General features: G+C 42.9%; 1 protein-coding gene across 1 annotated transcript; it reads left to right on the top strand.

Moving 5' to 3' along the window:
* The first annotated feature begins 386 nt into the window (after positions 1-386).
* On the top strand, positions 387-13,540 carry CYP2W1 (cytochrome P450 family 2 subfamily W member 1). Its single transcript, XM_067551478.1, has 9 exons — positions 387-584; positions 3,247-3,409; positions 4,919-5,068; positions 5,191-5,348; positions 8,373-8,543; positions 9,612-9,753; positions 10,266-10,450; positions 11,318-11,459; positions 13,350-13,540. The coding sequence occupies exons 1-9, from the start codon at positions 387-389 to the stop codon at positions 13,538-13,540; spliced, it is 1,500 nt and encodes a 499-aa protein (XP_067407579.1).
* Positions 13,541-16,003: the final 2,463 nt, after the last annotated feature.

Below are 16,003 nucleotides of genomic sequence, written 5' to 3'. Positions count from 1 at the left end.
CCCTATCTCATTGAGGTGTTTGGTGGGTTATATCACTGCTAATAAAGTGCTTTGAGATCCTCAGGTGGTAGGTGCTCTAGGGATGCAAAGCACTATCATCAGACACACACATTCTTGCACACACTTACACAGGTTTGAAACCCGAAACCCTCTTTATTTCTGGACAGATGTTGCAAACTGCTTAGACCACATTCTCCAAGGTGTTTAAGGAGGGTGGAGTTTACAATATTTACTTAGGTATTTTGCAAACCCTGATAAGAATAGAATACTTGTGGCAATCGCAAAGAGCAAATATAACCCCCATGACTAGGCTCTGAACAGTGCCACCACCACGGTTGTTTGTTTTTATTGCTCCTAGCCCAAAAACCAGATTACAACTAGAAAAAATGGCTTTTTTAATTCCATTTATTTCTGATCCTGCATTAATTTGTCTGCTGTGTGCACTGCTTTTATTAGGTGCATTTTATTTTTCAACTGGCTTTAAAAATTCACCTTTTAAATTGCCTCCTGGTCCACCTCCTCTTCCGATCATTGGTAACCTGCATTTGCTGGATATTAGAAGGCAAGATAAATCACTTATGAAGGTAGGAAAAAAACAAACAAACAAACCAACCCCTCATGCATTTTATGACTACCTCAGCTAAATCAGTGAAAAGACTTTGTTGTTGTTTATTAATCTGAACTAAATTTCAGAGCTGTAAAAATTGTACTGTAATTTTGTCTCAAGCTTCTTCTAGCTTCTGTCTATGTAGAGGCAGTGTCATTTCTGATCAACCACTAAAAGAGGGCCCCTGGGTAATGTGAGATTTTTTTTAATGTAAACTTGATAAGGTACAAGAAGTATATAGGGCTTATAGGATTTTAAATCTGAATTTGACAGCTCCAATACCCAGCAGACTTTTAGTGTCTTAGCAAATAACAAACATGAAAAAGAAAATCCCCAGGAAGATATAAGAGGAGTTCACTATAAAGAGTCCAACAGCCACATAATAGAGGGTTAAATACAGATGTTCTTAAGCCGCTGTTACTCTATTCCTAAACAGGCAAATTCCTATTGAAATCAATGGAGCAAGAGTAAAACAGGGTGGAACAGCTGTCAAGTAGCAGGAATAAATACCCTGTACCTCGTCTGTTAACTTGTAATTTAAAAAGTGATAATTGTTTAAGGAGATAAGCAGGTCTTATCTGCAAGATGATGTTGATAAGGAGCCTGTCGGGTTAGTGTCATTCCAGGAGCTTTGCTTTTCCTTACCCAAAGAGGAAAGTTTTGCAAAACTTCACCCTGGATGTCCAAGGATGTTTCCTTTCTGCCCATCCAGTTCTGCCTTGGATCTGTTTCTGCCAGTGATTAATAAACAGAGCAACAAGTATTTGGGATCCCAGTGCATGAGTAAGGCTCGGTGATACAGTAATAGTAATGGCAGAGATGCACCCCGTGCATAGTGTCTACTGGTTACTAACATGGGCTATATCCTGAGTGCATTGACCTCACGCAGAGGGGCTTGCAGGGGTCGGATGGGCTGGGATCCTCCCTTCCCAGGGCACAAATGCAACGGTGCTCTAGCTGCCATTGTAACTAGTGGGCTGCGGATGAGGCTGCACCCTGCCATCTAAGTTTAGGGTACAGGGAGTGAACTTGTGTCACGGCCACACATTTCCGTGTCTCCAATCCCTGTCTCGGTGCTGGCTAGAAGCACTGGCGCAGCAACTTCATGTGCGAACTGTGCTTAAAGCCTTCCACAATCGCGTTCTTGGGGGTGGGAGTCAGAATACACCCCATGTGCTTAGACCCCACTTTCTCCCTTACCATTTGAAATGGTTTGATATGCTTCACGGCATGAAAAATGAAGTTTCTTTGCAGGGATCACATTTTCAATGCAAGGCACAGATCAGCATGTGTGCACATGCCACCCTCATGAAACAGGGATCCTCCCCCCAGGGTGTTATGCGACATGCAGAGTGTCTATGGGAGTCGTTAGCTAACATGTTTCTTTACCAAAACATGGAATCTGCTCCCAGCACAGCTGCTCTGTGGACATACTTATGAAATTAGAAAAACCAGGTGGGTGAGGCCAACTTACCTTATTGACCCAGCTTTGGAGCTGCACAGAGCTCTTCTTCAGGTCTGGGAAACGTTGGAGTGTCACAGCCAAATACAAGATTGAACAGATAGCTTAGCATAAGTCGTTAGCACATCTTCATTCGAGGTGAAGTGGCCCGTTAACACCTCTGCAGTCATGGGACAAGAAGGGGAGGCAGGGGTGATGGGTTACGGATTGTTGTAATAAGCCATAAATCCAGTGCCTTTGTTAAGACCATGATTTTTAGTGTCTAGCAACATTATGGATTCAAAAGGCTTGTCTTTGGAAGGTGTTGCGCAGGTTTCCTTTGGGGATGAGGACTAACAGGTCAGATAGAGAGTGAGAGTTTTGTGAAAAGTGTTCAGCTGCAGGTGATAGGGAGTTTTGTCTTTTATCATTTCCCTGTGTGAGTTCTCAAGAACAAAACCAGACTATTCGCTTCCTGGAGGAGACCTGAGTCTATTCTCTTGTGGCACTGAGCCTAAGCCCACAGTGTAAGTGTCTTTATCAGACTATCCTTTTAATGACTGTATTTCAGTTACCTGTCATTGAGCTTTTTTTTTCTTTCTAACTGCCCAAAATTGTTACTGGAGCAAGAACAGACATCAGTGACTTTGTAGATTTTCATTAGCTACCTTAAGAGAAATGCAAAGAGTAAACAAAGTGCATAAATACTGGGGATTTAAATAGGATTTATGAATATCTCCTTTTTAACATTCAAATGTATGTAAAAGTATGAGTTTGTTTACAATAAACGGGGCCAGATTTCCTGGTCTGAATGCCACAGAGCTAGAGAATGGGCATAGAAGAGGATCAACGGGTCAGCTCCACAGGAAGAGGTTTGTGCTGAATTCATACATATGCTAGTCAGAGTAGTGCTAGAAACAAACACACCAGCATGTGAGATTGGCATCCCTTTGTCTGCGAGAGATGGTGGAAATTGCAGCCTATGATACAGATGCTTTGCAATGTCTCATGTGACTAAATAGCCCAATCTGAGATTTGCATAATCTTTGGCAGTTGTTGCAAACATGTGTCTTCATTGGAGCTGCTTGCTTCCTATAAGCTCTTTTCTACACCAGCATAAGCCTTGGTTAAGAGGAAATAAGTGGCTTGTTAATGTGCTCTCTCCATTGCTGGCACTAACACCTTGCCTCTTTTTCAGCTAGCAGAAAAATATGGGCCAGTGTACACCCTCCACTTTGGGTTCCAGAAAGCTGTTGTACTGACTGGATATGAAGCCGTGAAGGAGGCGCTTGTGAACTTCACCGATGAATTTGTAGACAGACCACCTATCCCGATATTTGAACAAATCCAGCATGGAAATGGTACTAGCCACTGGAGACCCGAGTGTTTCAAAAGTGCCCCACATTGGCCTAACTCTGCTGCAGGTGCCATCAGTGCCTGAGCACTTTTGGAAGTCCTGCCCCAGTCTGTATTTGCTCTTCCAGTCTATTTACAATTGTTCACAGCTCTTTTCACTGGCGGTAATTACTTTGGCAAACAATTTTGTGGCCAGGTAACATCCTGAACTTTAAAAGGTGAGGGCGGAAGAAGTTTAAAGGCACAACGGCAGCTATGTGACTAGCTCCCATAGGCAGCCGATGTGAGTTAGGCGCCTCACTGCCATTAGTGCATTTTAAAATCTGTCCCTCCCCCCCAAGATATCAGTCTATGAGAAATAATCCATACTGGATTTGGTACTCAGGTATTTTGCCTCTCTTGCCAGTTGGTGCTACCATTTTGGATGTATTTATTCCAGAAAGTCCTGCCTCCAAAAATGGCCCTTTGTGGAACAATATATTACAGGTTCATGTGTTATGGGGTTCATGGGTTCATGTGTTATGGGGTTATGGGCTGAATCTTTGATCCCTTCCCTTAAACAGCTCCATCATTTCCCAAAAGCAGCATCTCCATCCCCATATCCACAAACGGCTTAGAAAACATTGTATCTTGTTCCTCCCTTTGTTTCTTCCACTCTTTTGCTCAAAAGTTAACTAGGCGCTCCAGCATCAAGTATCACACAGTGCTCCTTGATTACAATAAGTGATAGTCAAAGCCACTGACCCAGCCATGCTCTGAGAGCTGACCTCAGCGCTACAAACCGACAAATCAATGGAAGGAAAAAAAGAATTGGTCAGAGTCAGTATATCTGTAACATTGATATAATGTCGGGGAGAGGAAGGGGTGCTGGTAATGCAGCAGAAAATCTTTCACATTTAGCTCCTAGGTCAATTCTAATCCTGACCAGCAGCTGTACGACTGGATGGCTTTTAGTGATCTGGGTGAAATGAGTTTCCCAGGGGGATGCCGTATCACAAAAGCCATCACCGACACCAGCACTGACCATCTTGTTGGTAACCTCAGCACAGATGCCAAGGATTCAATAAAGGCTTGGACACCGCGCTGTCCCTTGACCACTAGAGGTGATGTCAGATTTTGGGCTTTTGCTTCTGCTGCCCTTTCAGCACCTGTTGAATGGACCAACGGAGAATTTAGGTCCCCAGGGCGGTTAGTCTGGCACCTTACAGCAGAACTAAAGTCTCACAAAAAATGTATTAAAAAACCTGAGAACGCTAAATGCCTGCTTGCCTCCCACATGAGAGTGTGATGGCAAAGGCTGAACTGGGAGGCAAGGTATTTCCATGAAGTAAAGGTGGCTGGGGTTGCTGGACTGAGCTAGGAGGACAGAAATGAATAGCAGATGGGATAATAGGACAGGAAGGAGAAATGGAAAGAGAGAAATTGTGGAGATCTTCTCATATTCTTTTGAGTAGAGTAGGAGCCCACTGAATTCTACATTCTCAGCAATCACATGTACCTCACATATACCTCAGGTGTATTCTTTTCTAATGGATTGCTGTGGAGAACAACACGAAGATTCACAGTATCGAGCATGCGCAATCTTGGAATGGGGAAGAAACTGATAGAGGAAAGAATTCTTGAAGAGCTTCATTTACTTGCTGAGATGATCAAATCTTTCAAAGGTGAGCTGGGGCGTGTTAAGGTTAAATATTACATTGCTCATATTTTTCAAGCACTGCTGTAAGCACTAGTCAGTTGCGTGGCTGTTACATGACACTTACGCTTTTGTTCGTTCCTATTACAGGTGAGCCGTTTAGCCTCAAGTCATTTAATGCTGCTCCAACCAACATCACCTTTCTTATGCTGTTCAGGGACCGGTTTGACTACAAAGACCCAACCTTTGTCACTCTGTTAAGACTCATAGATGAAGTCATGGTTCTTCTTGGATCTCCATTCTTGCATGTAAGTAACTCTTGAAGTGTATTTTGAGTCATACAGGCTCCCTGATCCAGCACAGCAGATCTCACCCCTTTAAGAACTAGCACATCCCACCTAAAATGCAACAGTACTTGGTGTGCAACCTTCATAATTATAATCAGTGTAGTTTAAATGGAGTCTGATCCTCATACTGTATTTTAAACCAAGCTATATACTTTGTAATTGCCACCCATCTACCGCTATTTACAAACCATTGGTCTAGCAGACTGAACAAAAAGATTGTGAGTTAGGAATAACCTTGTTATCCAGGGTTGGATTCACTCTGAGAAAGGACAGGAAGCAGCACTGCAAGTTTCCCCAACTCTCAGCCAATGTGCTTCAACCGTGATATGGGAGGTAACCCTTCTAGTCCCAAGAATGGAGTTCAGGCTCTGTGTCCACTTGGCTTCAAGGCTGAGATTACCAGTGAGCGTGGAAAATGGCATCAGCTGCATTCATGGATTTTGTAACATGTCCACAAGTTTGAAACTCCAAGCACATTTTGTGTGATGACTATTTTCCAGATGAATTAGTGACCTGTACAGAAATATACTTACTAAACAGAGGTTATCTACATTGCATCTGTAACAAGAAAAACCTGTTTGAGTGGAGGAAATCCACTAGTTGGTTTATAGCTCCAAGACAGTGTCACAAATCCACAGTTTTCCTGAGTGTTGTAATTTCCATTTGGATCATTAATTCAACTGGAAAAAAATCACATTTCACTAGACAGCTCCCTCTGTTGTTCATGTGAGGATGGCCACATGCAGGCTTTCCTTCCAGCCACTTCATGGCATATATCACACTAGGAAACTAAGGTGATAGAGTAGCAGTATCTTAGTACGAACTGCTATCACAGTAATCTACTAGCATCAGCTAAGGTGATAGGTAATAGTGCAGAATAGGATATATTGTGTCATGTAAGAAGCTTACTAACATGCTAGTTTCGTGCAGTGATATATGAATAACTGGTGCCTGAGGCTACAACCTACTAGTTCTTGATTTATTCTCTTTAGCACAGACAAGAGCAACAGTTTTGTTACTAGGCTACTGATAGCCTCTATGATATACAGAGTAGCCCCACTGAGAGTTGCTATCCAGTGTGGATCTGAGATGAGATTTACGCTATAAGTATTTTAGCCCTGTATTGAATGTTGGGTTTTTTCTCCCAAATTTGAGATTTTATCTTTTTAATTTATTCTATTTATTCTGAAATGTCATTTCATTGTGCATGAGCGTGCAGCCTTCTCCCGCCTCATTCGTATTTTCTAATCATAGTTTGCGTTCAGAGACTATGTGTATGTCAAACATGCCTCATAGGAGAAAGCTAGGAAAATTATACTATATGCCAAGCCATTGGACCCAGTTGGTTCTTCAACAGTGACATAGGTAAAATTCCCCGTGATTCAGATAGAAGGGCTTGGGGGTAGGTGGAAGGGTTGGCCTGACTCAGAAGTGTAGAATCAGGCCACAAAAAGAGCAGGTTTACAAACAAACTAAGGGCTAGATTCTGTCCCTGGATCGACACGGGTGGATTCCTGGGTCCATGCAGAGTCCTAGTGAAGTCAATGGTGTGCTGCAAAAATGCTGTCTGCCTGTATAACAGCAGTCATTGGCTGCAGGGATTGAACCCATGACCTCAAAGCATGAGCCTCTACTAGCTGAGCTGAAAGGTATACCTCTATTAACCAAGACAGCAGCAGGCTGATCAACCTCGATATTGTGGCCCAACCACCACTAGATGAAGACAAAGCACCATGCTGAGTTGGTCTGGCTTCGGCCCTTCCGGAAGAACATAAGAACGGCCATACTGGGTCAGATCATCTAGCTCAGTATCGTGTCTTCCGACAGTGCCCAGTTCCAACTGCAGCCACCTTACGTTGCAGGATCTGGGTCAAAATCACTAATACAAACTGCTAATCAAACAGAGTAAAAACCCTGCTTATATACACCCAAATTTAGGAAGCACTGTTCTACCTTTAAATGCATTTATGTCCCCCCCAGCATTCTTAACTCAATTACCCAGTGCTATCAGATTTCAACTGTAATATTACAGCTTAAATGTAAATTTAAGTTTGAATGAGATGGCTAGACACTTGAACAGAAGAACTGAATGAGCTGCACCTGATATTAATTGCTATGAAGTGTGTTTGCACTGCTATAAAAATGAACTTACAGGGCTAAGCCAAATGCTGTTGTCTTCACAGATCATTTCACACACACCCTTCATTTCACTCCTTCAGTTATGGAGGTCTTGGATGCACTCCCAATCTAAGTTGCCACTATCTTCCCGCCCTGCTTAGAAATGTCTTCAATAATTTATTCTCTGAGGCTTTGAGTCAGCAAAGCACTTAATCATGTGCCTAGCCCCACTGAAACCAAAGGACTAGATTTTGTGGCACAAAGTGGACTTAAGGTGGCCAGAGGAGAATTTCCTATGTGCAAAGGAACTCTCAGATGGCTTAGCCATCTCCTGCACCATCCTACCCACAGTCCAGCATAGGGGAAATAGGGTCAACATATCAGGGCATCTTGGGGGGGATGGGCAGGCATGGTGGAGGAGTACTCTGCTACATCCAATTCATATCTAGCATAAGGTTTCCGAGGGACCCTTCCCCAGTGGTGTAAATTAGAGCTGCTTCCTTTCAGCTTTAACTTGTTCTGAGACCTGGTGCTCAGAATCAGGACATAATTGGCTCCCTTGTGGTCCCATCCCAGATGCAGTAGAGAATCTGCCCCAAAGGGACCACTCATATACTTATAGCTAGGCATGCGTTTAAGAACCTCGCTGAATCAGGGCCTGAAAGGTAAGGCCCAGCCCTACCTTAGAATCTGCTAGCTTCACCCATGTGGAATCCCAGTGATATGAGATGTCCTGGTTACAGTTACAAACCTCTACTGGACAATGTTACAGATCTCTAACGATGGGCTGTCCCAGCACCCTTGTGCGTGATTCTTTCTGTATCTTAGCACTTTGGGTTTAACACATCTTTTTTTTTTCCTCATTAGTTTTTTAATTTCTACCCATTCCTTGGATTATTTCTCAAAACCCACAAGATTTTACTTAAAAAAATAGAAGATGTGCGCATCATTTTAAGGAATTACATCAAGATCAGCAGACAAGATATCAACGAGAACTCACTGAGCTACATTGATGCATTAGTGTTCAAGCAACAAGAGGTATATGACTGAGCTGATCCATTTTACAATTTACTCTGAGGTTTTCAGCAGAAACACTTAACAGGATTCTGATCTCAGCCACATCAACTTAACCCTCCTGAAGTAAATGCAGTTATCCAGATGTAACTGAGATCAAACTCTGATCCCTTACTTTTGCAATAAATCATCTAATGAATGTTTCACCAAAATTGGATGTGAAAAAGACGTCACCACACTTTTGAAACATCATCTCACTTTATAATGTATGGTCAACTGTTTTTTCCTATAGAAAAATCAATGGGGCTTCATAAAGGATGAATCTGACTCTCTCAGTTAATAAAGAAACCAATCATTGATCTCATTGTTCTAAGAGGAATAATACACTCAAAGGAAGTCGGTTGTTATAGCACAGCTACATGTCCTGGCCCTGCATTATTCCTTCCATCCGGCCACTCTGATTTCTAAGACAGATTGATCTCAGTGTAATATGAAAACAAAAAAACATTTAGGCTTTAAGTTTTTCTTCTTTCAAACAGAGCTGGGCTACGTATGCATATTGGACCTCCTAGCCACTCATACTGACCTGGGTTCAAGGATCAACATGGTCCAAATGTCTGGTAGGGAGAATGGTCACAAAAAAATCTTTGCATACGTTCCAACCCATTCCAACTGGGCAGGTAGAGTGGGGCCCTTCAGGAGGTGTTTCTTGGAGGTTTGAAATAGTTGAACGCAAACCTCCAGCTGCACACAGAAGGGATAGTTATTTCCAGTCACTGCAAATTGAACTGCATCCAAAGCGGAGCTCAGCCCTGCTTCAGATTAGAGATGGACCCTGAACCAATCACTTGTGTTAAAACACCTCTAGCTTCTGGGGAAGTTCAGCTCTCCATTCAGATCTACACTCTGTGGCTTAGACCCAACTCTGCACTTGACTCTGAAATCCTCTCCTGGCTTCTCCTTGGCCCACAAACCTAGAAGAATGCCTGGAAATGTGATGGATGATTTCCCAAGCTTACTCTATTCTAATGTTGCCTCGGTCAGAGTGAAGAAGAGCCCTTTCAACACTAACTCAAACTTGTGTGTTTAAAGGAGACAAACAAGAAAGACAGCCTGTTTCATGATGAAAACTTAATAGCATCTATACTCGACCTGGTCATGGCTGGAACTGAGACAACTGCCACAACATTGCAATGGGCCATCCTACTGATGATGAAATATCCAGAGATCCAAAGTGAGCCATTCTGTGATTTCACTCTTTGTCCGTGTCTAGTTTTAATAAGAACGTCAAGCTAAGCTTCTGATGTGTAGATGCAAATGTGGTTTTTGACACTAAAGCTGCATCCCATCTCTTTATTATTATTTATTATTTGTATTGCAGTAACATGTCGGAGCCCCAGTCATGGATCAGGACCCCAATGTGCCAGGCACTGTATGAACACACAACAAAAAGATTGTCCCTGATCCAGAGAGTTTACAATCTAAGTTGATTAAGGCTCATTTCTGCCTTCCAAAAACTGAATTTTTCTATTTCCTGGAGGGAGCTCCATAGAGAAGGATTGTGTGGGTAGAATGATAGAAAACAAAACAAAACACGCATGCCTGAAATACAGAGAGATTTGAGGTGACTGAGGAAGCCAGGTTTAGGGTTTGCAAACTTTCTTTGTTTTTTTGCCAAAGCAAATTCAAAATGGGAGGCGAGAGCTCTTCCAATGGGATACATTTGTGTTTGCTTCTATTTTTTAGGGAAGGTACAAAAGGAGATCAGGACAGTTGTCCAACCAGGAAGTCAGGCCACTTATGAAGACCGGAAAAACATGCCATTTACAAATGCGGTGATACACGAAGTGCAGAGATTCATCACCCTACTGCCACATGTTCCACGGTGCACATCTGTTGACACACATTTCAGAGGCTACTTCCTCCCGAAGGTATGTATCGATAACAACACGGTCCTCCCTTTGCCAACAGCAATGAATGGATACTTAGATGCTAAGGGCCAGATTCTTCCATCCTCCCGTGAGCAGTTCTTCACTCCAAGAGCAGCTCTGTTTAATTCAGTGGGGCTGTTCGCGTAGTGAGATGCTCTGAAAGGCTGGGATGCGGGATCTGGCCCCATGTTCGCAGTTTCTGAGGCTGGGGATTTAGCCATCTCCCACTGGCTAACGGCTCTATGCTGCCTTGAAAATCTCAGCCTTTATCTACAGTGCTCTGAATGTAAGGATTCAAACTACCTATGCAAATGCACCTGGTAGAAACCAGAATTAAAGATGGACCTTGGCACAGCCAGCAGGTCAAATCCAGGTTCCAGGGAAGTCAATAGCAAGAGTCACATTTACTTCAGTAAGGCCAAGGTTTGGGTTACAGGAAGAAGCAAAGCTTAAACAGCAGGGTGGAGACTGACAGAGAGATCAGTGGAATTTAAGCATCTTTTTGGACCAAATCCTCCAGCCCTTTCTTGCCTCAGTCACCAGCACTCACGCAGATACAACATCCCTGCCCGTGTGAGCATGGCATTGGCAGCATCATGTCCTACTCTGGATGTGGTTATTATTATTCTTCATTATTGCCATTTTGGTAGCACCCAGGAGCCCCAGTCAAGCGCCTGTCGTGCTAGGTGCTGTACAAACACTGAACAAAAGGACGCTGTTTGCCCCAAAGAGCATCAAGCAATGCACCCCAAGGAGAATTCTTCATGATCGGAGTGTCAGTTCAATTAGAGGTTTCTTTTTGCTTTTGGATGTATAGGGGCTTGTAGAACCAAACCCCGTTTTAGTTTGTGCCACGTTGTATTCCAGGGAATAACTGTGATTCCTTCGCTCACCTCGGTGCTGCTGGATAAAACACAGTGGGAGACCCCGAATGAGTTTAACCCCGGCCATTTTCTTGATGCTGATGGGAATTTTATAAAGAAAGACGCTTTTCTGCCATTCTCCACAGGTAAATAAGGAACAGAGGGTTCTCAGGATCTGGGAGGGTCAGGACCTTTGTCCTAGGAAACAGGGCATTGATCAGGAGAGAGCTATTTCAAGATTTCAAAAAGGACCAAGCAAACCTAATACTCAGCCAATGAATCTGCAGCAGAACTGACTGATCTCAGGGCATAAGCCTTCCCTCTAAGAAAAGGGATCAGTTCCCAACGGATACAAAGGTAAGGAAAGAAAAGGAAGGGTATCGGCTCCAAAAGAACAGGAAGCCCAAAAGGTGCCAAGGATAGGCTAGCCAAAATAAACAGGACTTGAAGGGTACCCTAAACCAGATACACGAGACTGTACCATTGACTGACTGTGTGACCCTGACACATCACTGAAACCTTTTCGGATTTCAATTTCTTCATCTGCAAAATACAGTCAATAATACTCTGTTACAAGGCGTTGGGGAGGCTTAGGTGAAAGACGCTAAACAGAAGGGTAAAATACTGACCTAGTCCACCCCCTCACCGCATGCATGCACACAGCCAGGGTGGAATAAAACAAACAAACAACCCGTTTTAAGATTTGAAATTAAATTTTGAGGGCAAGGAATGCGGCAAGGTATTAAGAAATTTCCTGTGAAATTCCATCCTAATCCCTCTTTAGTGAAGAGGTGTCATCTAACCAGTCTCTCTGCTGTGACACAGCAATAAATGTTCCCAAATGCTGTTTATTTCCAAAGCTGCCTGCTTCCTGGCCTGCACGTGCTGTTATCCAGCAGGGTGCATTACAAGCGGGCACAGCTGCAAAGAGAAGCTTTACTGGGAGTTTTACAAATCCCAGCACTGCAGGAATCCTAAAGTATTGTAGGGGGAGATTTCCTGCAGAATCTCTCAAATCCTGCCTTGTAACCCTACACTTTACAGCTGCCTCTGTAAAAAGTCAGCCCTGGGAGCTGGGTTTCTGGAGTCCAGCTGTGATTCTGGACCCTGCTCTCCAGCATGGAATTTGCTGCTATAGCACTGCATCAGCCGTAAGTTTGTATTTTTGACGCAAAAATCATCAGCAGTGATTTTTTGTCAGAAGCCACAGTCTCACTTTCCCCTGATTTCTTCATGAGATCATCTTTCAGAGACTGTCTTTCTGGGGCAGAGAATCCAGCTGAAAAAGGAAGGCCGGCAAGAACAAAAGACAGTCACCAAAGTGGAACTGGTTAAGTGATAACCTACAAGTCTTCAAACCATGCCACCTTTGAGAAAGGGAACATTTCTCTGGCAGGTTGAGTTTTAAGAGAAAGGGGTTGTTGGAAAGGGCTCAGGGGGTCAGGATAAATCCGTGGATGATGTCTGTGGACTACTGTTGCATCTCGAGATCTCATCCTAGATCCAGAACTCCATTGTATCAGGTGATGTACAAATACACAGCGAGAAACAGTCCCTGTCCTGTAAAGCTCACAATCTAAACAGGCAAGACAGACACAATGTGGCAGGGGAACAGACGCACAGAGGAAGTGACATCATACCCAGGGTCACACAACAATTCAGGGGCTGAATTCAGATCTTTAGTTATGTCCTAGCCACTAGACCACATAGCCTGCTAGGAAAGAGGGTGCATAATAAATGTATATATTACATAGCCTGGCAATTTGCCATTGGATATCACCTCCTTGCTATGTGAATGTGCCTGACAAAGGAATCAACATGCATATTGCGGCAACATGAGCTACTGGCATAATCATCTGACTACAACACAGATTATTTTGCTGAAACTATATGTCAGTTCAATTGGCTACAATGGTACATGGAGATTGATTTCCATTACTGCTCCTAATAGATCACTTGATAATTGTAACATTAAGATACATCACCTCTGTAACTATTTCTCTGAGAGTTAAATCAATTTAATTATGACATTGCAGGGCGCAGGAATTGCATTGGAGAAAGTCTGGCCAAGATGGAGCTATTTCTGTTCTTTGTAGGGTTGCTGCAGATGTTTACTTTCCAACCCCCTCCAGGGGTCACAGAATCCGACTTGGATCTTGCCGTTCCTCAGACTACTTTCACATTAAGACCACAACCTCAGACAGTCTGTGCTGTTCTGTGTGAATAAGCAGGACAGTATTAGGGAATCATTCCTTTGTATTGACTTTGAGTGCACAGGACATTTCTTCTGGGTGCAGCAGACAGAAGCCAGAACCTTGGCGAAACGGTCAATGTGTTTCAGATGAGATAGCTATTGCATTACATGCACTGCAATCACTTCATATTCTGCGTCTCATAGACTTTAAGGCCTAAAGGGACCATCATGATCATCTGTCCCAGTGGTTCTCAACCCGCAGCCCAAATGGCCCAAGCGGCACACAGCTGTGGCCCATGTGACATCCTCAGGGCCATACAGGTAGTATATATAATGTGTGGATGTGGCCTACATAACACAGAGAGAGCTGCATATGTGACCCACATTGGTAAATAGGTTGACTACCACTGATCCAGTCTGACCTTCTGCTCATTGCAGGCCATGGAACCTCACCCACCCATTCCTGTAATAGACCCACAACTTCTATAATGTATAGGCTCCTGCACTTATGGAATGAGCTGTGTTCTGAATAAGAATATTATGGGAATCTGACTGTAAAAGCAACCTCTCTCATGAAGACTAGAACACCATTTATCTGTAATAGGCAGAAATGCTGTAAGGGCCTCACACTAGAGCCATCCAATAGGGTCCAGTGAACTTCTTCAAGGTGTCTGTAGCCATCCATAACTTCTACCCAAATTCTCCTAGGTTACCCTCCCAGATATGTGCTCGTATTTGCCTATTAACTACTATCGCCGCATATCCATTATTACATCAGCTCTCAATGTATATGTTTCTTTTTATTTGGTCACCCAATAAAGTTTTAACCCCAGAAGTATATGTACATTGCGTATGTGATGCTAGGCCAGAAAAAGACAAGCAACTTTACAAATTGCATGGCCCAAATCTGACCTTTAAAGATATATTACAGGAAAATACAATGGTAGTGAGGGTCATTCCTCATAAGTAGACTAGAGCTTTGATATGCAAGTGTATTGTTGGTAGTTATTTGATGTTCTTTACATATCTCTTGTTAGAGGTTAGCAGTGTAGATAAATTGCTTTCCTGTCTATCACTGTTCTATTGATTTAGAGTTCAAAAGGAACATATGAACATTTAGATGGAACTTTGAATGTAACAATACTATTGATTGTATTTCTCTTTGAAGTTTAACTAGTAAATATCTGTAAACAGTTGTAAGTGGCCAATTACCTTATGTTAATGTAGCTACTGGTGTGCACAGGACATAGGAGATGATACTTCAGAGTACCAAGTAATCATCTAATAATTGTTCAAAGACACACTTTCTGTCAATAAAATATTGGCCAGTCTGCATGAATCTATAAAAGACTCTAGTGGACTGATCCTTTTTACCTCAAATCTGTCCAAGCTTGTCAGGGAAAGTCTGAATCGCAAGATTGAGATCCCAGCACCAGCCTGGAATCACCCTGCTAATTCTCATGGGAGAATTTGAACAAACGCTGCACATGGAGTATTTAGCCTTCATTTCTCTGGACTGGATTTCTGACAAAGCAGCTCTAAAGAAGGATTGAAGACCTCCAAGCTGTTTGGGTAATTTCAGAGACTTTGCAATTCAGTTATCATCTCTATTTTGAAACTGATCTAAGAGCGTTATTTTCATCTGTGTATGTTTTTAACCATACTATTTTTAACCATTTAACCAATTTTAACCATTACTCTCTTTCTTTTTTTAATAAATGTTTGCTTAGTTAATAAGCATTGGCTTTAAACATACATTTGGGTAAGATCTGAACTATTCATTGACCTGTTTGGTAATGTGTCCAATCCTTTGGGATTGGTAGAACTTTTTTACGTATGATGGATAAAGATTTTCAGTAATCCCCATTATATTTGACTTGGCTGTCTGGGTGCTAGCCAAAGGGCTGGATAGTTTTAAGGGAACTGTGTTTTGTCTACTGAATGAGCAGTGAGGTCATCAGAACCTGTTTGTTGCTGGCTTGGTATATCTTATGGAAGAAAAACCACCAGTTTTTAGGGCTTTGCCTTCCCCATTCTTTGCAATTTGCCCTGTGTAAGCTATCTCAATAAGGCTCCCCTGGAGGCCAACGTCACAGCATATAATGTACAGAACTGAAGTCGTTTAAACAGGAGGCAGAAAATTGCTTGGAGCCTAGCCTAAGGGAAAGGGATTTGTCCTATTAAATAGAGCCACACTAACAACCCAAGTAATTACCCCAGGTCCTGGGCAAGCTTGTACAGCCCATGCGGCCGTGGGGTCATCGCTACCAGGATCCAAGCAAGGTAGATTAAAGCTATACAAACTACAACCACACCCTGTGATTGCAGTGTACACACATCTTCAGATTCACAGATTTGACCTTTAGGATCATCTCGTCTGACCCACGTAAGAGATGCCAGAGAATTTCAGCCAGTGTTCCTGCACGAAGCCCATTCTTCTGGCTGAACTAAAGTATATCTTTGGGAGAGGCATCCACTGATGTCCAGTGTTCAGTA

This window comes from Emydura macquarii, unplaced genomic scaffold (genome assembly GCF_026122565.2).
Source record: "Emydura macquarii macquarii isolate MOO-44397 ecotype Brisbane River unplaced genomic scaffold, CSIRO-AGI_Emac_v2 contig_1348, whole genome shotgun sequence".
Taxonomy (NCBI): Eukaryota; Metazoa; Chordata; order Testudines; family Chelidae; genus Emydura; species Emydura macquarii.
Note: the sequence above shows the minus strand (reverse complement) of the source record. Positions and strands in the feature narration are given on the sequence as shown.